The sequence below is a fragment of the Epinephelus lanceolatus genome, chromosome 16 (genome assembly GCF_041903045.1).
Source record: "Epinephelus lanceolatus isolate andai-2023 chromosome 16, ASM4190304v1, whole genome shotgun sequence".
Taxonomy (NCBI): domain Eukaryota; kingdom Metazoa; phylum Chordata; class Actinopteri; order Perciformes; family Serranidae; genus Epinephelus; species Epinephelus lanceolatus.
In genome coordinates this window covers 18,528,416-18,552,145 of record NC_135749.1, presented here as the reverse complement: position 1 = coordinate 18,552,145, position 23,730 = coordinate 18,528,416, and the positions used below count along the sequence as shown (strand labels likewise).

The 23,730-nt window shown below is 41.0% G+C and overlaps 1 protein-coding gene across 1 annotated transcript in view; it reads left to right on the top strand.

Moving 5' to 3' along the window:
* Positions 1-23,198, top strand: part of necab1 (N-terminal EF-hand calcium binding protein 1) — a 58,896-nt gene extending 35,698 nt beyond the window's left edge. Inside the window, exons 7-13 of the mRNA XM_033636384.2 lie at positions 5,662-5,783; positions 9,037-9,113; positions 13,311-13,358; positions 16,477-16,589; positions 18,545-18,622; positions 20,701-20,792; positions 22,649-23,198. Coding sequence (XP_033492275.1) covers positions 5,662-5,783; positions 9,037-9,113; positions 13,311-13,358; positions 16,477-16,589; positions 18,545-18,622; positions 20,701-20,792; positions 22,649-22,677 — 559 coding nt within the window. The 3' untranslated portion in view covers positions 22,678-23,198. The remainder of the gene's footprint in view (positions 1-5,661; positions 5,784-9,036; positions 9,114-13,310; positions 13,359-16,476; positions 16,590-18,544; positions 18,623-20,700; positions 20,793-22,648) is intronic.
* The last annotated feature ends 532 nt before the right edge of the window (positions 23,199-23,730 follow it).

The window sequence follows — 23,730 nt, the reverse complement described above, 5'->3', positions numbered from 1 at the left end:
GTCATCTGCTGTTTGTGGATCAGAAGACTGAAAGATAGCAGATTGAGGTGAATGCCACTAATAAGTCTGCTGATCACATTATGCTTTCTCCAGCTTGGTCTTCAATTAACTAACATATGCTAAGATTTATCTAAAAGGTGTCTGCATAACAGAACAACAATTAGAATATGACCTTAATGTGGTTCCGATTTAATTATCAGCATGTTTATAAACCTGCTGCCTGATAATCAACACTCACCCGCTGGTTGAATGGACAGTTGATGATTAAACCTGAGGCACTTGTGCTTCGTGCATGTGTGTGTGTGTGTGTGTGTGTGTGTGAATGTGTGTGTGTCTGTGTGAGAGTGCAGTACTCAATCAGTATGCGTCCGCATTCAGAGTCGAGGCATGCCCCTGGTGTTCTCGGTTCATTAGTGATGATGACTCACCAGTGTACAATAAATGTGCACAAGATTCACATACGGTGTGTGTGTGTGTGGGTGCGTGTGTGTGTGTGTGAACATGTACGTGGGCCTTCCCTGAAGATAGCGTGTTGATTCATGGTGTATTTAAAGAACAGGTGATGACGCATGGTCTTTTTGCATCCTGTCATCTGTCTGTGTTCACACTTGAGCTGCAGCGTCGACAACTGAGCCGTGATTTGCTACCAACTTCCTACAACCCTCCATACAGCAGACCATTTTTAATTTCCATGACCAGCCAAGTAATTTGAAGCAGCCAATACATTTTGAGGGAAACATATGCCAAGGAAATTAAGTGTCTATTAACATAATGAAGACATGTTGCTAATTAACATTCCTGAAGTTGCAGAAGTGTTAACACTGAATGTATCAGAAAAATGTTCATTGACAACGTATTTCAGTTGTTTTCTGCCAAATCTGCAATACAGTATAGTAACCACAGCAGAAACCCCCACAGACATGGGGAGAACATGCAAACTCCACACAGAAAGGCTCCCCCACCCTGGGTTCAAACCTTTTACCATTCTGTAGCCATCAATGTATATTTAAGACTCCTTTATAAGGTTCTTGTATTTAAAATGAGCTGGAAACAGCATTTGCAAGCAACTCATGGAGATTAAGTTAGCTTAATTAGCTATTTAGCTACAGCTCATAGCAACAGTAATCAAGGGGGGAGGTGAAACACAGAATAATTTTTTGAGTTAAAGTGTGTTTATTAGGAGGTTACTGTAGATGTAATGTAACGTGATGTAAATACATGATGAGACCTAACCAAGAAGTGTATGTAGATAATGTTGTTTCAAACTGGACAAACAGCAGTCTCCAGGATGAAATTTTAACCCATCCTTCCACCTTGTCCTCTTCCTCCCTGTGTGGACTTTGTCACTCTTTATGACAAATTGCCACGGATGAGTTTCAATTGGAGTCAGTTGAAAGCCCAGTGCATCTCGTACAGACACTAAACAGAGTATTGTGCGTCTGTATCAGACACTGAGGGGCCTGATGAAGCGTCAGTATTTGAGGACCTGGGAATGAGACCAGGCTGGTTGAGACCAGGCTGGGGGGGGGGGGGGGGGGGATTCACATGAACGTAGCCTACATGAATGCGCAGCCAGACCGGCTTGTAAACAATGGGCTGGAGATCAACACAGAGAGAGGGTGTGTGAGGTCATGCTATAGGCTACTCCAGATGAAATTACACCTCTAGTTCTTCACATAGCATTTTTTTAATTCCTTCAATCTAGAAATGATGAATTTCGCTTATTGCTCCTTTAAGTTTAATTTAAAAGTTTTGTACTCTCTGGTGTAGTGGACATTGATAAGGTGGATACACCACTAGGTAGATGGGTAGGTCACTGAGGAGAAAGTGGGTATACTCTCCTATATATTGCAGTGGCTTTTTGGCTTTATATAGGCCTACTGTAAAATGCCAGAAAAAGAATTGAATATAGCCGTGCTGTGTCCCTTTTCTCACCATGACCATGTTTACACTTATTCTCAGAGGCATAAAATGATGGGCTTAGATAACTGAGAGACATCTGAGACATCCACCAACTCTTCCTTCCTTTCTTCTCCTCTCCTCACCACCTCTAAATGTGTCTTTCTCTCCATATCCCCATCATGTCATTTCAAAGTGTGACTGTCTCTTGCTCCCAGAGCAGCTTCTTCTCCTCAAGCATCCTCCTCCAAACTGCCACACTTGGAAAATTCCCCTGTGCATCTGAATGCAGTTACTCTGTTCTTCCAAACATATAGAAGATAAGGCTGTTTCTCTGGTGGCTTTAAATTGGTTTCTGTGGTCAGTTTTTTTATGTGTGAAGAGGACAAACGGGAAGTTGTATTCACTGATGCACGGTGTGACTAAGAGCTGAGCTTCAGCTTTGTATTCACAAGTTGTGCTGTTCATTTCAAAAGTAATATTACTTTCCTGTTAGTAATTTGTTGTTTTTTCTTTTCTTGCTTTTTCTCTTCTTGTTTCTTTTTATTATTCTGGCTACAGTTTGCCCTTCTGCTTTTCAGCTACTCTTCCTTCCTCCTAATCGACATAAGGTCGTGGGAGGAATATGACGATGCAAAGGCTGCTGATCTTTGCTCTATTACTGATCTCAGATGGGTTTTAGCAATTAAAGTTGCTGCATAGCAGAGAATACAGAGTGACTCACTGAGAGACCAAGAGGGACCTGTCACTGGGTCCACCTCCTCTGTACATCGAGCGCACACACACATTTAACTAGTGGATTAATTATACTGCATTCCTCCCAGATGTGGGAAGGAACATTTAAAATCTCTTGTACAGAAAGTGGTGTCACACGAGGTGACCACAGTCCATTTAACAAAAGAAGATCATTCTAAATTCGCTAAGAGAGATTTTAGTATTTAATAAAACACACTGTCACAGATCTTCCCATTTAGATTATAGTTTATTCACTCTACATGAGATTTACTGCTAAAAAGCTAAAAAAAAAAAGCTAAAATACAAAGATTGGTGGAAAAATAGGTGGAAAAAAAGATCATAAAGCACCCTGCTCTTTCATTTGCACAAAACTCACACACATATATAAACACATTTGCATTCACCTGCACACACACACACACCCTCGGACACCCTAAGGGCTTCTCAAAATTTGGGGCTGAACAACTTGACAGCACGAAGATAAATCTTAGGTGATGTCACCCTGCAGCTGCTTGTACCTTGTCACTGGCATTAGCATCACCGTCTGACCAGCACAACACACAATTATAACGTAAGACAACTTCAGGCTTGAGCTGAGACATCTATTCGTGAGACTGTGCTTCGCTCACCTGCTGCCATCTTTTCTTTTCTCCTTTATTTCATACAATAAACTGTTCAACTTTCATTTCCTACTCATTTGGACTTTCTGCTCTATGTTATGTAGTTGTTCAAATTATAATGTCACATCTATTAATTTAGTCTTTAATCAGCAGAGACTAAATCTAACGTCACAAATTTTGAGGGACCCATCTGTTGTGTAGTGTGTGCAGTGCACCCCAAAAACATGTGTCAGTGTTACTAAGACCTATTTTGCTTTTCCTTATTTACTGTTATATACTTCTATATGTTACAGTGTTGTTCATGTTAAATGTGGCCAAAGTTTCAAATAATGACGTTATTGTATGCAAGCAAAAACCTCAGGCTTCTGATCGTACTGAACACTTTTTTTTTTTCCCTACTCTGGCTACAAGCTGACGTCACAGTGTGCCAAATTTCTTTATATGGTTGTCTGCTCCTGGTATGCTACTGCAAGCATTTACATTACATAGCCTACACTGCTACATGTGGCTACATGCTATCATTACAACACGACACTAGTGTTTGTGTCCTGTGTGAAACCAAGTGGACTTTGAGTCATTTTAAGGGACATCGTCCCATCTCTCTTTTCCTAAACTTAACCTTTGTAACTTTACTTTCCTAAACCGAGCCTTCATAACTTGATGTTTAGTACATCACATGACAAGACCCAACCATGATTCTTTTCCTAACATAACCAGTAGGGGCTAATTTGTTGGTGGCTAATTCATTAGATATCATATGAACTGTTGTATGAGGATATGTTGTCCTGCTAGAACATGTTTGGTTATAAAGATTTTCATTTTCAAGCTTTTACTGGTGATTTTATACAATAGAAAGCAGCGCTATTCTTCTTCACAGTCATTCCACTGCTGCAATGCAAAGTTGACAAGATGTGACAGCAACTGGAGCGTCTCAGACAGAGGGTGAATACAGGTGTTCCAGCCAGTGGCGGCGGCAGCCGATTTTTACTGGAGGTGCTGGGAGGGAGCTTGACTATTAATTGGAGGTGCTAAAGAGTTGTGGATATAGCCTACCAATATAAGCATGCAGAGTCCAAATCAACAAAAAATCTTGCACATTGTGGGATTAGAGGGACCACACAGTGTGGCTGGTCACGGACACTGTCCTTGGCCCTGAAAGAGCCCACACTAATGCAACACAGCAACACTATCGACTATGCCAGAGTATAGTAAAAAATAATCCCTGTACTGCGCTTATGGCAGGCTAATACATTGTTACTCACCACTAGACGTCTTTACAGAAGAATGATGTGTCTGTTAGTGTGATTGCTGGCAAAGGCATCAATGATTTTATCTGCGTCCAGATCTTTGGTCCTCCTGCTATTTGGTTGAATTGGTTGATCCTCTATCACACGTGGCCACTTAGGGACCAAGAACCGCTCCATCTTTTCATCAAAGCGTCCGCCACACTGTTTCCGCAATCACTTCAACCTGGCGGGGGGTCAGGTGCTGGCTCGGGCAGGACCTACCGTAAATAATGTATTATCAGGCACCCGATAATACATTATTTATGGTACGTTCGCTAATTGATGCATTTAGCCTATTAATAATACAACCACCAGATAATGTCACACAATTGAACAAAAACAATTTTATTTTGTTTGTTTGTTTTGTTTGAAAATTGTTTGCGCATTTCTTGGGGGTGCTACAGGGGTGCTATGGGCTTCTTTGGGGGAGCTGAATCACCTCCAAGCTCCCCCCAGCACCACCTGTGGTTCCAGCACAGACAGTGTGAGGGAAATAAAGTGTTTTTGGAACATTAAAACTTGTAAGGATGTTCTAGTACAAACCCAAAATACAAGTGTGAACCTGAAAATGAGCAGAATAGGTATCAGAATGGTACCAACAAAAGAGAGGACTCAGTAGCAGGACTCAAAAACACAAGGACTTTAATGAAGGTCGCTGAACAGAAAAACAGCCCAAAAATAATGACATTTCCAAATGCTTGGGGCTTACGCAGAATGCAAAAATGCAAGATACCTCATCAAAAACTAGAAAACCCTAGGAACAAACAGCTAGAACATGTGCTCCAAACTACAGAGACGAACTGGCACAGACAAAGGGCAGCAGGTGGACTAAATACACAAGGGAGGAGGGGTAATGAGGGACAGGTGAAACCAATCAGGGCAGGGCAGGTAATCACACAGGAGGGAAACACACAGGGGCAGGAAGTGAAGTGCCTGAAACAAGAGACAAGGGTAAATGTCAAAATAAAACAGGAAATACTAACAAACCTGAAAACAAGGAAACATGACCTTGAAGAGGACTTCAGGGTGTAACAACAGGTTGCCTTTAATTGTACTATAATTGTGACAATTCTAAAAGAATATTTTAATTTCTGATATTGATCTTCCTGTTTTGGCTCCAGACAGGGCCCACTGAAGCCAGAGGTTTTGTCCATCCAGTGGTCGGGTCGTCGCTCCAATCGGAGGCTCCAGAGGAACAGCAGCCTCTCTCCCAACAACCCTCTCCTCAGTCTCGTCAGTTCAGGTGGGTTTATGTTCTGCTGATTGACCCTTCGCCAAGCCTTTGTTGTTGGCCACTGATGGTCCATCAAGCTGTCTGAGCTAGCACAGAGCCCACACTATCACTAACTGCACTCCCAGAGGAAATATCATCAAATTTTTGGAAGAAACGAAAAAGTATTTTCAGAGAGAAGCAGACAAGTCGACAATAGGCATTAGAAGGATATATCCAGGATGTTAGACTCACTCAGCGGAGAAACAGGTTAAAAAGACAAAGATAGAAACCACAGCCAAATGTACAGATCACAGATTAAAAGTGAACCACCACATCACCTGGCAATTGAGACAGCCTGAAGGAAATCTGAAAGGACTGCATCAGAGTCTACGGAGCACAGCTGTGTAGTCATTGGACTACGGTTGGCACTCGCTGATGCTACACACTGATTGGCCAGTCTGCATTCAACGGACAGCACTCAACAAATTGTCAATTCTGAGTTTGTAAGTCAGTGGCAACATGTTTTGTAGTGTTGTTTTATGTTTCATCATGTTTCATAGCATCCTGTTGTGTTTCATACAGCAGCGCTCCACTCTTGAGTTACGTCATCTCACAGCTGCTGGCAGCAAAAAAGCTACTCGACCGGAGTCAGCGTGTCTCCACAGGCTAGAGAGCCGAGCACAGGAGGAGGGGAGGGAGGTCATGTAGGTGTGTGAGAGGGAAGCTGGAGTGAGAGACCGAGAGATTGAAGTGGGGCGTTGTGTTCTCATGTGCTGCTGTGTGTCGATCCAAAGCCATTGAATGCTCTGGTAGCCTGCTGGGGGTTTGAGGTGGGGAGATGTAAGACCTTAATCTCAAACACCACATGCTGTGAGTATGAATTCACTTCCATTGTAAGTGAGAGAATCACTGAACATAAACTCATTTCATGATATATATACCAGCAGATACAGTATACAGTTAAATAATCAGCCCAGTGTGCCCTGGTTTGTGATGCACAAATGCACCAGCCTGCAGTTTGTTTGTTGATGCTTGTTTGACTTGTGTGGCCTTGTTTGCAAGCACACAATCTCTCTCATGCAAGGCTGCACACTGCCTAAACAGACAGTAGAAATAATATTTTTTTCAATATAAGGCAGTGCAAAAAGTATTAAAGGATTTTTTAAAACTTTTTACGTGGATAGTGAGTCAGTTTTTGATGGTAAATGTAGTCGACTGAAGTAATAAATTCCTCAGTGCATTCTGACAGAAAAAGCCCAGTTCTCCTGCTCGCGGAGCCGTGGAGGCAGCGCCTACATGTATCAGGATGCACTGTGTGCAAGCTACTCATACTGAGCCAGAACATATGGTAGCTTTCTTATGCAGGTATTAAAATAAAAACACAGGCTCTGAACCAGGGTGAACCAAGACAGCAGCAACACAGTGCATTACAGCTTCCCTCCTTCTGCTTTTACCTTTCACAATAAAAGCCTTAGTTAGCATTTCATTTAGAGGTAACTCATCAAAATAGCTTATAGTAGTGTTAGGTGACAAAAATACTCACTCGGTGGTCATGTGCCCTCTTAGTCCTGCTGGTCTTGGTTGACTTTTCCAGTTTATTTTCAGGAGAAGGTCTCTTGAAGAAGGTGTCCAGTAACTTTCCAATGACTACAGCTGTGCTCAGTCTTTTCACAATTTTGACAGTCACCAATTCTGGTTTGATCGAACATGCTCTCAGCGGACAGCGAAGCAGCAGCTCTCAGTCATTCTTTGGAGGTGGAATGGTAAATGGACCTGCACTTGTATACCACCTTTCTAGTCATCCAACCATTCAAGGCACTTTATAAACTACGAGTCACATTCACACACACATTCATACACTGGCTACGGTGCCACTCAGTTTTTAACACACTCACACACCAATGGAACAACCATCAGGGGCAATTTGGGGTTCAGTATCTTGCTCAAGGATACTTCAACATGCAGACTGGAGGAGCCGGGGATTGAACCGCTGATCTTCCGATTAGTGAACAACCTGCTCCACATCCTGAACCCAGCCTCCAAAATTAGTAAGCAAAATTAAATGATCACAAGATCACCATCATTTACTTACAGTAGTACAACCATAGTCTCCAACACACATCTGTCCAAGTGACAAGTAAAATTTCATGTAACACATACATGAGCTTTTGTTTTTTTGGCTCCTGTGACCACAGCGGCTCTCTTGGGGTTGTTATTGGCTACAGGGTCTAACAAAAACTGCCCATGCTAAATTTGTTTAAGCAGAATGATTCATTTTCTGGTGGCGGTGAAGGGCAATTTGAGAAAAGGCACCACCAGTCACTGTTGGCTCTCAGCAGCTCAGATTTTGGAAGGTCACTTATGGCCACATCCTCCCTGCTGCAGCCATAGCCTCGGCCACTCTCCGCAGCGTTTCTTTAGCTGCATGGTGACTCAACTAAATACAGATGAATATCAGAGTCAAAAACAAAACACTTTAAAATGTGTACTCATCCATAACATCCTCTGAACTATTGTGAATACTATTTGCACTGTCAGAAATCACGTAGTTTGCATATCAATTCTGTTTTTAAGCCTAGAACACGTCCCCTGACTAACATTTGTAGTGCTTCCCTGCTTCCAACTACATCACATCTTACATCACTGGATGCAGAAAGAACAACAGATTTTACAGTTGTGAAATCAGCTTTCTTGGCCAATATAGTGCACTCTGAGGAAGTTACTGCTTCAGTCAACTACATAAACCATCAACACTGACTGGAAATCCACACACAAAAAAAGTGAATTTTCCCTTTAAACCTGAATGAATACAGACCACCAAAAGTTCTTTACTCTCTTTCATGTGACATAATTTCTTTGGTGCTGTTAATTGTAATCAAACAATGCAAATAATTAAGAATCAGTTCTTGATGTTTTATCCACACCACAGCAGTTTTGTCTTTTCTTATATTTCCCAGCATGATGGTTGTGTGTATTCAACTTTTGCTGAACACAGTCAGTTTTTCTTCAGACCTTCATTGTGACACCAGCCGCAGAGTCTCTATAAACATCGATTACAGGCCTCAAAGCTTTTCTATTGATTGTCATGTTTGTGCGTTGCATTATATGAAAGGAAACCTTGAAGTGCATTCTGGGACACCGCCACTATTTTAGAGGTATTTAGTTCAAACAATCAATGCAGGAAAATGTGTTTAAAACACATTTGATGTATGCAGCACATTTCATCCCATCATCACCTTTCTTGTTTACTTTTGTCTGAAACCTGTCCTGTTTGTGTCTGTAGGTGTTTATGATGAAGACAGCCAGTGGATGATCCAGGTCAACAGACTGCAGAGTCTCATCGACCGTCTAGAAAAAAAGGTGACTCCCTCTCTTTCAACTTTTGCATACTCTCCTCTCCTCTCCTGCCTCTGTCTTCTTCTTTGCCTCTGTTATTTTTATCCTGGTCTGTCTCCTCTCGCCATCCCGGCCATCTGGTCTTTATGTTGGTCTCTCGGAATAACCACAAATTATTGCAAGTGTACTCACAACAATATCAACAAATTAACTCAACCCAACAACACCCTCCCACACACAAACACATACACATATGTACAGTTTAACTACGGAAATATCGGCTGCACACAAACTCTCACACCTGTTATCTGTGTGTGTTGAATGTAGCATGAAATCTGAGATCTGTTGGATGTGTTTGATTTTTAGTTCTAGTTTTTGGAGGGATTTTGCACACTGAAGTTGTAAAGCGGTTAAGTTATAAATCTGAGGGGTCCTGAGATGATTAATAAGAGGAAAGTATAAAAACATATTTCTACAACACAAAGAAAGTTATGTTTACCTTTTTGTCCTGTCTTCAGATCTTTCCTTTGAATTACAGGCTGATTGTACATCTTTGTTACTTGAGTAAAACAAGCAAAAAATCCAGTCTTTAGTTATACAGGTTTTAACAAGTAGCAAATGGTGACTGTTGCCTGTAGACAATCAAAGGCTCACAAGTCAAACAGTTTGGGAACTGCTTTGGTAGATGAATGTAGATGTAAGAAAAAAACATAAGGGCACTATTTAAATGATCTATAGAACGTGGCACAAGTACATTTGAGTTCTGTCCAACTCCACTTCTGCTAGACAAGCGGAGCATAACCTGGGTACACAGTAAGGCACAAGGGGCAGAGCAATTGTATTTAGTCCCTTAATTTATCATAGGTGCATATCCTGGGATGATTAAAGGGATAGTTCGACATTTTGGCAAATTCGCCTATTGCCATAATGCCTATAGTCATATGAGTAGGTACATTACCTTTAATTGTCAGTGCGTGCTGTTCTGAGATCGGTGTGGCAGAGCTGCCCGCTGAAATGAAGGTGAACGGTACAGGTCCCTCTCTCCCTCAAAACTAATCAAATACACCATCAAATGACTCCAAAACTCTCTAGTGGACAACTTGTAACTTACACATTCACCACGCTATGAAATAATAATGTAATATTACGAGACAGAGTTGTTTTGAAGCCAAATGCAGAGCCGGAGCTACATTCCAGACATACAGTACTTGCTGGGCGGAGTGATTTCAAACAGCGTATGTTTAGTGCAGTTACTCCCGTCATCAAAACAACAAGTTTGTTGAGAAGAAGCCAGAATATACATAGGAAGAGTTACAGGTTTTGGAAGAAGAGAGAGCAAGAAGAGAGATTGAGGCTGCCGAGCAACCAGGGGCTGAGGGGAGACCCAGAGCTGGTGGTGTAAATGTGGGGCTTACTGGCCACTTTATTAGGTACACCTGTGCACTATAAATATAGAGTACGCCTCAAAATAATCACCGGAACATGGGGAGAACATGCTAACTCCACACTCATAAATCACCACAACTCCTGAAGGAACAACAACATAAAATGTTCCCTAGCAGTCTGTTTATTCCCAACAATGAGAAGTAATGCCAGTCACTTCACTATATGCTCTGGGCAAGCACTTATCCATAACATAACCACAACAACATTTGCATTTTAGCCTTATTTACCATGCTTGGGTTGTAGGCTAATGTTACTCAACATGGAGGTAACATTACAGCAGAGAGATTGCTGAGCAAAATACACAACAATCATTTACCACGTCTGCTCGTTTTGTGATGCCGATAGATGGTATGACAGTGTCTCACAAGAAAGGAGTTTGAACCATTCCTGAGCTTCTGCGCTCCATCCTTTCACTATAGTTCTCCGGTAAAAAATGGCAGGAGCACGCAAACATTTTCCAGACCATTTCCACAGGCGTGTTGGGGTCAATGTCCAGCACAAATAGCTATTGTTTCATCCTGTCCACATTACTGGTTGGAACTACGTGAAACTTCCCTTTGCTCCATGTCTTTGGCTTGTTACTGCAACCTTTTACAATGCATGTGTAAACCATGATTTACAAAAACACTTGTAAACTTTCCTCAAACCTTCTGGTGTGTCCAGCTGATGATACCGCAAATGGCTACAAGCAATAACAACGGCACTGTCTCAGCTGCGCACTGTGTCACTCCGCCCAGTGGTTTACTCAAGAAAGTAGTTCCAAGTATTTGCTTCATGTGTCGTAATGTTACTTAATTATACATTATTATTTCATAGTGTGGGGAATGCGCAAGCCATGTGTTGTCCACTAGAGCGATTTGGAGTCATTTGATGGTGTATTTGATTAGTTTTGAGGGAGAGAGGCCTGTACCTGTACCGTTCACCTCCATTTCAGCGGGCAGCTCTGCCACACCGATCTCAGAACAGCGTGCACTGACAATTAAAGGTAATGTACCTACTCATATGACTATAGGCATTATGGCTATAGGCGAATTTGCCAAAATGTTGAACTATCCCTTTAAACAGTAAAACTAAAAACCGTAATTATAAACTTGACAGAGGTAACAGAACTAAACTTTTGGCCTCTGAAATAACCAATGAAGTTACACTGCCCCTTGTGTGTAAATGTACACAGCATCCCTTGTAAAGGGGAGTCAGACCACAGCTCTGCTCTGATCTCTGCTACGTTCACATTTTAAAGAATGTAATTCATATTTTTCCTCATTACTATCTTTTTTCCGCTACCCGCAACCCATCTGCATCCCTATTTGTGTAACAATCAGAGTGTACATATGTTGAGAAGCTGTCTATATAGATGAATCTTACTATCAGAAAAAAGTGCCATTTAAAAAGCAGGAAAATACGCCATTCTGACTTTAGACCAGGTTTTTGATGGTCAATGGCACAATCGCTTTTTGCTTGGAAACGTTGTCACTGAATAAACTGGGAGCATTTTATAGACGAGTTGCAAGCTTTTTTCTTTTTTTTTTTATTTCTGTTTAGCAGTTAGGCTCCGCACTGAAGTTTTGGATGTGCGTGACGACGTGTTAATTACCTACAATCGCTTTTTGCTGCCTCAAAATAGTAAAACACTAACTGTGCTACTGACAGCACCTCATTTTAAGACCTACATGCTAACAGGTGCACAGATGAGCAGAAATACATTAACTTCTTACACAACAGTGCTGGACGTAAAAATGACTCTGCCAAAAAACTTTGCCAGTCTGATGTGAGCAATTTCAGTTGCACTGCACTGTGTACCACTTTGCACCACTTTGTGAGATAGGACGCTTAGTCTTAAAAGCAACCACAAGGAACTTTCATTTTGTCTTAATTTCGACTGCCCCTGCAGACAAAATTATTGGTGTTTCCATGGACACCACTGCCTCATGTCGTAAAGATCTTGATCTAGCACGTGCATTTGTTTTAGAAGCAAGTGAAAGGAAGATGCAACTTATATATTTAATGCCGTTTACTCTTTTAAACACAGCTGTTTGCAGGATGTATAGTGATGAGGTAGCACATCTTTTTGTGGCTGTGTAAAATTTGTAACATTAATGTGACAATGGTGAAACAAAGGTCAGCTAAACAAGCGTAAATAAGGATATTGACATACAGTAAAACCATGTCTTGCCATGTAGTTCATAAATAACCATTTACGTACCTGTCTAGGTGGAGGAGGCCTGTGCTCCATCACTATCTCAGTTAACTTTTCTTTTTTGTTCTGTGTCAGTTATTTTCCCTTTCTCTTGCTGATCCCACCCCAGTGTCAGCCATGACCACAAAATATCTCAACAATAATATTCTCTAAAGAAAAATCTCCTCCTGCTTCCTTTTAGCTGGCTAATGCACTAATCACTGCAAAGCTTTGTCAACAATGGCTCTTCCGGTCTGCGTGCCGTAAATCATTAAGTCTAATTTTGCAGGCAGTTGGACCTGGGTATGGGCATAAGGATAACATATAGAAATATCTTCTTGCCAATGGTGTCATTTGTTCATGTAGGTCATACGGAGGTATCAGAGTTAAGTTGAGACTGTTACATAATCAGTTAAAACTCCTTGCAGCTGCTTTAAAGCAGCTTAAATATTTTTTTACGTTTAAATATGGATCACATTTCTGCTGCATACAAGCAGCCAGTTATTGCAGGTATAAGACATTTAGATGGAGATTGTGGAAAGCAAGGTGAATAATGTTTCACTATCAGAGCATCACATCACTGTGTATTTGTTCTGCAGGAGATTCGTCTGGAGCCCGTTGAAGAGGAGGTCCTGGAGAGCAAATCGGTTCGTTTTCTGACTTTAATTTACTTTCCTACTGTTTTTTTGTTGTTGCGGTGACCACCCTGTGTCACTGTGTTCTCGCATGGTGGAGTTTCACTGAAGGAGAGGACACACTGATGATAACCACTCAGCAGTTGTCATAGAAACAGCAGGGAAGAAACTTGACAGAAGTGTATTCCCTCTTTGATTGAACCGTCTGTCTTTATCTATAATCTTTCTTTTAAGGGCTCAGTATTATACAAGGAGGGTGAGGTAGAGACAGTGTGTATGTCTGAGTAAAAGATATATTTATTTATATATATATATATTATATTTATATATTTATATTTACTAATCTAAATACTTTGATAACAGAAGATATTTGTTTCAGCTTTCCATGTGTGTAAACCTAATCATAGATTTAATGTCTTTTGTACAGCGTGTGTGTTTAACTAGCATGCAGGTGTTTATGTGCATGTTAACATTCCCTGTTTAACCTCAGCGTGCACATGCCAAGGCAAAGGGAGGCTGTTATTTCTGCCCGAGCTTCATATCACTCATTTCACGGCTGAAAGACTCTAAAGCTGACGACACAGTAGACTAACACAGACATTTCTCTTAAGTGTTTTCCATCATAGACACATGAGGAGGAGACACAGCGCTCATAGAAAAAGGGAGTTCTTTTTTTTTAAAGGTTGTTTGCAGAGTTTAATTCCAAAATACGGAGTAAAAAATCAATTATTATTTTAGAAAATGTTAAAAATTGAAAGCTGGTTTAGGTTACTGTTGTCTTGCTATTTCATGTGCTTAAATTTTCACTTAAAGACACATTATTTTTGGACATTTCACATAATAAATTCATGATGTAGACACCGAAAATATGACTACTGTGCCTCATGCTGCTCTGGGCTGTTTAAACAAATCATGGTGTCAAAATGGAGTCCAACACACTTCATTTGAATTAAAGCACAAACACAGTCTGCAGGTTCAGCTTGTTTGAGCCAAACAGATTTGTGTCTCGCAAACACAAACACACACTCTAACAGGAATAGTGTGCCGGAGACAGATTTTCATTCTAAAGCGACAACCATAGTGAGGATCTCCTGTCACATAGAACATCTGCCCTCAGATTCAATCCAACAAATGGTTTTATGAATAGATTTTATTCTTAAATAGTTGCCTCCCAATAGACCTTTTTCATGTCAGACATTTTAGCCCCATTTCCACCGAGCAGTTTGGTATGCTTTTTTTCTGTTTCCCCTGTGAAAAGTTGTGGATGGTCCCCATTTTTGGTCCCCCCTCTGTTGGGGTACCTAGCTCACAGATCTGGTACTAAAAGGTGGAGCTGTGAACGCTGCAGTCTGTCGATTGGTCAGTAGTGGACGTCACTCTGCTCAGAGCTGAGTTTTGGCTGGTTTTGAAGTTGAACCACTGTTCATACCATGGAGAATTTTATTAGTAAACTGTAACTATAAAATGAAAGGATGTTTTGCTGCCTCTTGCAGCAGCTGGAGTCAGAGAAAAAATAATTTTATTCACTGGGCCGACTGCCGGCGACTTTTAAGGTGGAACCTTAACTTATAATGATACTTAATGGATGAGCTGACGACGTGACTCAATCAAAACCTTAAATATTCCATATGACAACTTTGACCATCACTGTAGTTTTCGTATGACATACACTTTTAGTAATGACTGGATCTTCAAGCGTTTATATATGTCAATTTTGGCCTGGTTATGTGAACTGCATAAATCTAATCCTCACCTGCAGAAGAAAAAGCATTGTGGAGCGTCGTTCCTGTGGGCTACAGCAACACTAAACCCGTGAGCTTGCCTGAGACGGACTAAATGCACAAACCCGCTATCTTTAAATATCCAATTGAGAGAGACTCTCACTGCAGCCTGTTTTATTTTGTTCTGAAAATGGTGTTCTGTGGACGATAAACGAGGTGCAGACTTCCATCTGTGACACTGATAATGAGGAAGTACAGTGAGTGCTGCCGGAGCAGTGAGTGACAATAGCCTCGCCCACATTTAAGAGTACTGTTTGCAGTGGAAACACTAGGGTCTAGGTACCATGTCTGAAGGGTTATTTTTGGTTCCAAAGGTACCGAAAGTGTTTGGTGGAAACGGGGCTTTTGACTTGCCATAGTAAGAAAAGCACAGGTGTATTTATTTACATTCATGAAGGGGAGGTCCTGGCATTGTGCATGCTGGCTCACTGGAATAGCACACTGGGAAATATAATGGAACTGAGCCATCGTCTCTGACTTCAGTTCAAAAAACAGCCAACCCCTGTCAAACCACATTTTATGTTTAAATAATGATGTGAGCAGTATCATAGCACAGCAGCACAAATGAAACCATGCATGTGAATATTTCATGTAACTGTCGCGTCTCATCACCAGCTCGATGCAGATGTCTCAGCCTGTGTGTGTGAGTTAATCAATATGTAATTGGTGTGTGTCACTGGGAATAAATGTGCTGCTGAGAGAAAACCAACAACACAAGACTGATGTGAGATGGTGTGACTGTGTTGGTGTGTGTGTCTTTACACGCATGAGTACATGTGCCCCCAAGTGTGTGTGTGTGTGTGTGTGTGTGTGTGTGTGTGTCTGTGCTTCTCCCAAATTAACCGCTGAGAGAATGTCCAGAGGTGTTTTATCAGTCACACAAAGACACATCATTAACACACAGCGTACTTTAGGCCTATGGGTAGACCATTCACTTCCTGTTCTCATCACTCTCTCTGCCTCTGTCATCAGTTCCTCATCAGCCACAGGAAATGATTGGCAGGCTTTCTATTGTTATGATTATGACAGGTCTTCCTGTTTCATGTTCCCTGCTGTTCACACCTTCGTACAACAAGATTCAGATGCTTTTTATTTTTTTTTATTTTTCAAAGTGTAAGAAAAGAGGGTAAATGTCCCAGTGTTCACCTCACAGCTCTGCATCAGTCACCGGTTTTCTGGAAACACACTGAGCTGATGTGAAACCCTGCCAAAAAAAAGATTTCTGAACATCTTCCAGCTCCGTCAGACTCTCCACCAGAAGCAAATCATCCTGACCTTCTGACTTTGTGTGCCTTCACATATTTGTGTGTGTGTGTGTGTGTGTGTGTGTGTGTGTTTTGTCTCCGCAGCACATCCTGATAGTCCAGAGGCAGCTCTCGGTGCTGGAGGAGGAGCTGGATGAGTTTCGTCTGGCTCTCAGACAGTACATGGAGTGTGCCTGCGCCCAGACTGGATGTCTACAGTCAGTTTTTATTCTCCTTGTTGTTCAGTTTGCATCAGGGATTCACACAATGTTCTTTCTATTTTAACATTTTTGCAAATGGTTTTATAAAGAAGGGAGGTGAATAAAAGAGACATCTGAGAAAAAAAAAAGCAAAATTATATCCTTCAAACAAGCAGCCCTCGAATGACTTTATGTCCTTAATATTAAGTCACATAATTAGATAACGGAGGTTAGGTTTAGGCAAGTTAAGTTACTGTGGTTTGTTTTAGGAAAAGAAACGCAGTGAGTTCACACAGTATCGAACACTGGTCTCTTGGGAAAAGTCCTGTGTTTTGTGACCCCTCCACCAATCTCTGCCTCCTAACTTTAAGACTGCTTCCTTCTTTACTCCCGTCAGCACACTGGTCATGTGATCACAGCCTCCTAAATTACATGGGTTATACACCAATTACTGGCTCATAATTACGTGGAATATGTATGAATTTTGGTGTGCTTGTGCTCGTGCCTGAGAGCTGAAACGTTAGCTAGCTCAGTGGTGCTAGGTGAGCTAGCAGTAGATGCAGGCTTCCCTCTGTGCTGAGATATGGTTGACGGTTGTAGTTTGGTAGAAAGGAAATAGTTCTGCATTAAACTGGTCACAACAAGGTCTGTGGATTATCTTGAGTAACCAGCTCATGATTTCTGGAAAGAGGCATTGCTGTTGATATTTTCAAAATCAACAGCAATGCATTCAAAAGCTTGAGCACCACATGCTGAGTGCCATCTAGTTCAGTTATATTCAAGAGAAGGCAGACATCTCTATGGCCGATATCTCCAACACTCTGTAACTCACAACTAACCAACTTTCTACCAAGATAATCTTGAGCAACATTTCAATACAACAAGAATACATTATTGTGACACATTAAGAGGGTCAATGCAAATTCAATGAGGATCTTTGTTATGGTTGACACACAAATTAAATATAAAGAGCGATAAAGTCTGCGTATGGTGGGCGGGAGTTGTGGTGGATGGGTCAAATAAACTTGGACTTTCAACCAGGAGCCTGCTGTTTGTGTCCTATGTGAAACCAAAAGAAACAAAGTTAGTGACTTTGCGGGCTTAACGTGACAACTATATGTAGGTACTTTATGTACCTACGCAAAGGACAGAAGTTGACGTCACTTACGTCCCATATTTAGTTATTTTAACTGAAACCATTATTTTTTTCTATAACTTTACCAACCACAATGTTAACTCATCATTAACAACGTGTGTGAAACTGCAACTGTTCATAACAGACTTTGCTTTGGTATGTTTTCACATATTTCAGTGAGACTGTGTCCAGCATAATGTGTAGAATAATGACTCAAATCTGCCTGGAGTTACATCATCGCCATCTCTGTAGTTCAGAGTTGTGAGCATGTTTGTAATTCATCAAGACATCAAGAATCTACAGTGCAGGGTCTTTAACTTGCTCATTTCTTTCATATTCTCAATGAGAAATCTTCATGAGCTTTTGAGCAACATTTAATTCATCATGAAACTTTGAAATAGAAATGGCTGTAAAGGCATGCTCTGGCTTCAGTGTAGCATCAGACAACAACAACACATTTGGTCGGTAGATAAAAGATCCTCTTTTCCCTTTTTCGCTGTTTCAAAAATTAGAAAAAACTCTCACATAAACTGTCACTTTGGTTTCAGACAAACTCCAGCAGCCCAAAGGACAGCGTGACATTTACATGCTTTGTCACAGCCATTCTCTAAATATTTAGTCAAGTTTGTTCATTTTAAATTGAGACTAAAACCTCTGAAAAAAAACCCACTATACAATTATGATTTGAGGATGAAAATATTATTTGATAGCTCACATTGCCTGCTCTGATCAGAGCGTGGAAAACAATCCAGACAGAGAGGCTGTGCTGGGGGACATGATGTGGCACACTAATTAGTGATTGCATGACTTGTGCTCTCTCCTGTTTTGCATTTGGCAGCATTGCAGTTCAGCGGCTGGCAAATGAATCACGCTTCATTCTCTATGAATTCTGGGAGCACAACAACGTGTGGAAGAAGTAAGTGTTTGCCCGCGCCATATGCATCATGACTAATGCACCGTGACCTGTTCAAATAAAACCCAAATTATGTTCTTTGCTCAGTTTGAACTCGCTGAGAGAAGGTCTGTGTTTAATGATGATGTACAATGTAAAGCTTTAATAAAACTAATGAGCATGTGGGTGTTTTCTGTTTGCAAAACAGCTGCAAAATGTCTTGAGTTTTGAAAGTAGGCCAAAGTATTATAAAATAAACTTATGCCTACCATACACTAGAAGATTTTAAAAGACTTTAAAAAATAATAATAATAATAATAATAAACTCAATTTATATAGCTCCTTTCATACAAGAAATGCAGTACAAACACCTGTACAATAAGGGCAGTATAAGCACTGAGGGCGTCACATAAAAAAATAGACATAATAGACGAGATAAAGAGACATTTTTAGCTTTCTTTAAAAAAATATTTAGTGAGCTAGCTTCCCTGATATCTATAGGTAGTGTGTTCCATAGCTTTGGGGTGTAATTACAAAGGCTGCATTTATGATCTTCTTCTGGCTGTTGCTAGGAACCTCCAATAAACCAGCAGCAGATGATCACAGTGTTCTTGGAGGCAAATAGTTAACAAGGGAGTTAGCCATGTAGCTTCATTTATGGCTTTGTATACAAGGAGGAGGACCTTAAAATCAATTCTAAATGTAACAGGAAGTCAGTGCAGAGCAGTTCAGACCGGCCTGATGTGCTCTCTCCTTTTGGTTCTGGTTAATAGTCGAGCTGCAGAGTTTTGAATGAGCTGAGGTCTCTCAGTGGTGTTTTTCAGGTGGCCAGGAAAAAGTGTGCTACGGTAGTTGAGTCGGCTTGAAATAAAGGCATGAATCAATTTCCTTGCATCTTTTTCATTTAGAAATGGTTGTATCTTAGCAAAGTTTCTGAGGTGGGAAAATTATGTTTTTGTCCCCTTGTGAATGTGGGACTTAGGTAAGGTAAGATCTGAATCAAGGATCACGCCAACACTAGTCACCTCAGATTTAATCCAGGGAGTTAAATTCCCCAGATTATTAAGCAGCATTTCTCTTTTTGTTTCCGTTTTTGATTAAAGACTAAAATCTGCCACCCTCTCACATCTAAAGTCAACGGGAGTTTTTAGTCACACACTAAAAGATTTTGCAAAGACTCGGGATCTTGCTGGGTCACTATTTGCAAGACTACAGCTACATTCCTTTTCGTATTATTGCCCATTCTGCTTCTGGTAGAAAATATTACACCAAACTCCCTTATGAAATATGACATATTAACATTTCCTTACATGTCTACAAAAACACACAACTCTAGAAAGAGAAGATAAAAGGCGTCACATGTTGAAGGTACTCTTGTTAATTCTGTTTCAATATAATTGTGTACAAACTTCACATTTTTGCCACCAGCCTCTATTGGTTAGCTGCTCTATTTCAGTGGGCGATGTTTGTGTGAATGAGAGGTGAACTCTATCAAAAATTAAGATTTCTCACTAAAATAAGTGCTGGATGGTGAATAAGATACACACCCAAATAAACACAGACTCTCGCTGGCAACTCAACCAGTTTCTCGTCCTCTTCCACAGACTTAAATTTACGTTCTTACGTTCATGTTCTCCCCGGTGTCCCCTCCATGTTTACTGTCTACCCTGTTTACTGCTTCCTGTTTGCTGCTGCTGGAGTGAGCACTCCTATTGGTTGGCGACAATGTTCACGTCATTGAACTTCACAATTTGCATGAGCCAAGACTGAAAACTTGCTATATTTAAAATATTTGATTTTGTCAGAAAGGCAAGACGAGAAAAAACAGCTTGGACTGAGTTTATGACCACTTTACACCAAACGCACCACCTGAGATAAAACGTATGATTTTAATATAACATTGTCAATTTGTCAGTGACCATGAAACTGAGTGAAAAGTCAATTAAAGTCAAATTACATTTTTTCTGTTCGGGGGTTTTAATTAGTAAATTGTTAATACCAAACAGCGTAGCAGAGTGGTGTCATGATTACATAGATTTGCGAACAACTAAAGAAACATATTTATGCACCTGTAAGTGACTCTTCCTGTTTCCTCTGCACAGTCACCTGCAGACCAACTACAGTAAGACCTTCCAGAGGGGGAACGTCGACTTCCTGGAAACTCCTGAGAGCCTAACCACCATGCTGGTTCCTGGTAAGAATAATCATTCGAGCTCCTGTCTGATCCTGACCTCACATCACACTCAGACCGATCACATGTAGTAAGATCAAGGAAACTTTCACCTGACTTATCTTACACCTCCAAATGGTAAACTCTGAGGCCTCAGCTGCCCTTTGATACCTTTATCATCAATCACAAAGACACACGACCCTCAAACCCTCAGAACTTGATTTTAAATTCTAGTCACCGTGTGGAAGTTTTCAAAGACACCAAAATGTCGTGCTGGGCCATCTTTGATTTTATGAATCATTTTATGATTTAATCTTATATATCATATGAATTTAAAAATAAAACAGAAAAGAAAATCTGAACACAGGGTCCAACTTACTTTACTGATGAAACTTTCAAACATCCAAACGTTTTTTTCTTTGTTTCATGTACATTTATGTTATGTTTTGTTTGTCACTGTATGTATGTAGCAAGCTGGAACTTGCATTATGTTTTTTCTTCTTTAGTTTTTATATTTTATTGTTTATTCATTCATTTATTTGTAACTGCTTATAAGTGCATGACATCCTTACAGGCAGTAGGTAGAGCAGGTCGTCCACTAATTGGAGGATCAGAGTTTCGATCCCCAGCTCCTCCAGTCTGCATGTCAGAGTATCCTTGAGCAAGATGCTGAACCCCAAATTGTCCCGATGGCTATTCCATCGGTGTGTGAGTGGGTGTGAATGGTCACTGAGTAGCAGGTGGCACCTTGTATGATAGCTCCAGCCACCAGCGTGTGACTGCGTGTGTGAATGAGTGACTTTAAGTGGTTGGAAGGCTAGAAGAGTGCTATACAGGTGCAGTGCAGTCCATTTATCCTGTTGGGGGTCATGGGGAGCTGGAGCCTATCCTAGCTGACATTGGGTGAGAGGCAGGGTACACCCTGGACAGGTCACCAAACTATCACAGGGCTGACACATAGAGACAGACAACCATTCACACTCACATTCACACCTACAGCAGATTAAAAGTCACCAATTAACCTGCATGTCTTTGGACTGTGGGAGGAAGCTGGAGGAAACCCACTGACACAAGAACATGCAAACTCCACACAGAGGGGCCCGGGCCAGCAGTTTTTTGTTTTGTTTTGTTCTTCAGTCGAACTGGATAAATATAGTATCTACCTTCAAAGTTAATCAGACCATCTTGCAATGGGATCACTTCAGTCACGATAAAGTGATCTGTGATTTAAAACAAATGTCAGCCAGAGACTAAAGTAAGGTGTCCAATGGCTCCTTCCCTACCTCCTACCCCCCCGCTTCTGGTGCCCTTGCTCAGACCACACCTGTCTTCGAAAGTGGCCTTCGTTAAAAATGTCCAGACACACACAGACAGACATAAACACCTAGCACAACACTCAAAACTGCTTCTGTGGTAGTTCCCGCTACGATTGGTGTCACCTGGACCACATATTGCCAAGATGACACACACACATACACAGACTCACAAGGTGAAAACAATACCAGCAGTCACGACGTTGTCACAGCTGATAACTATGTAAAGGGACATTTAACAGTCAGATAATCATCTCAGTCTTGCAATTTATCCAAATAAGATCAAACATGTTCAACTTTCACTTTTTTTCCTTCATAACAATTCTGCTTTTGTTCACTTTTTGTCCAGCACTCATGTCCAAGTCAGTTGTGTTTGTGTTATTTTTGAATTTTAAATCGATCTCCGTTCTACCCCACAAGCATCATTACCCGCATCACATAAGCAGCCGCAAGCAGCACACACACACACACACACACACACACACACACACAGCGTGCAGAGGAGAGCATGCTCAGTGTCTCCTTGATTGGGGTCATTTCTGAAGGTCTTCTTTGTCTCCTCCACAGCTTCGTGGTGGGTCCTCAACAACAATTGAAAGTGAAAGATCCTCACTGATGGGTGCGAAGAGCCACCTGTCAACACATCAGGACGTCCACAGCACCACACACACACACACAGAGACACACACTTACTCGACACAACTCGTGAAGTCATGGTGATTAGTATTTATGACCTCCATGTTCCTCCATAGTTATAGGTGATAGTCGGAAATAGTCCACATGTGTGTGTTTGTTTACACTCCTAGACAACACTCTGACATCCTAAAAGCAATGACCTGACATCGTCACTGTGTTTGACGTGACATCATCTGCAGCCCAGGGTAGATCATTAGAGCTGAAGCGAGCTGTGTGTGTGTGTGTGTGTGTGTGTGTGTGTTTGTCTTTGTGTGTGAGTGTGTGTGTGAGAGGGAAAAGAGAGAGGAAAGGACAGATATAATTGTATCAATTGTAGCAGCTCTGGGGAGCTCATTAAAACATTATTCTGTTGTTTATGTATTCAGTGTGTCAAATAAGATAAACATCTGTTGGTTATAAATAAAGACGATATATTGTTGTGTATGCCTTGTGTTTGTCTTTCTCACTTCTATGTGGAAATTATTTGACATTTTTATTTAACCCTGGTAATTGGTTTGCTTGTCTACTTGTCTGCTAATGAGATATCTAAAAAATACAGATTAAGGAGCAATTATTTAGAGTTTCATGTTGATCCAAATGTGGACTTTGTGTATACTTAAATCATAATCAGACTAGAGTGTTTGCAGAATCAGGATGTTTTAAGTCAATATTAGAATGGCAAGAATAATGTGTTTTAATCTAACAAGCTGACGACATGTTAGTGTTGGTTTGCTCCTCTCTGTGTGTCTTCACCTCCTGATATCTTTGCCGTAAGACCTCAGCACACACACTGCAAGCCTTAAACACAGCTAAATAAAGTGCCTTCTCAAATGTTTGCCAACGGCGCCATCATGTGGACTCATCTTAGTACTGCAGGTCTAAAAGCAGGCCGCTGAGAATGATTCTGGCTTTTCAATAGAAAATATGACCACTAATGAAGTGTCAGCTATTTTTTTTTAATAACAGGCTTTTTT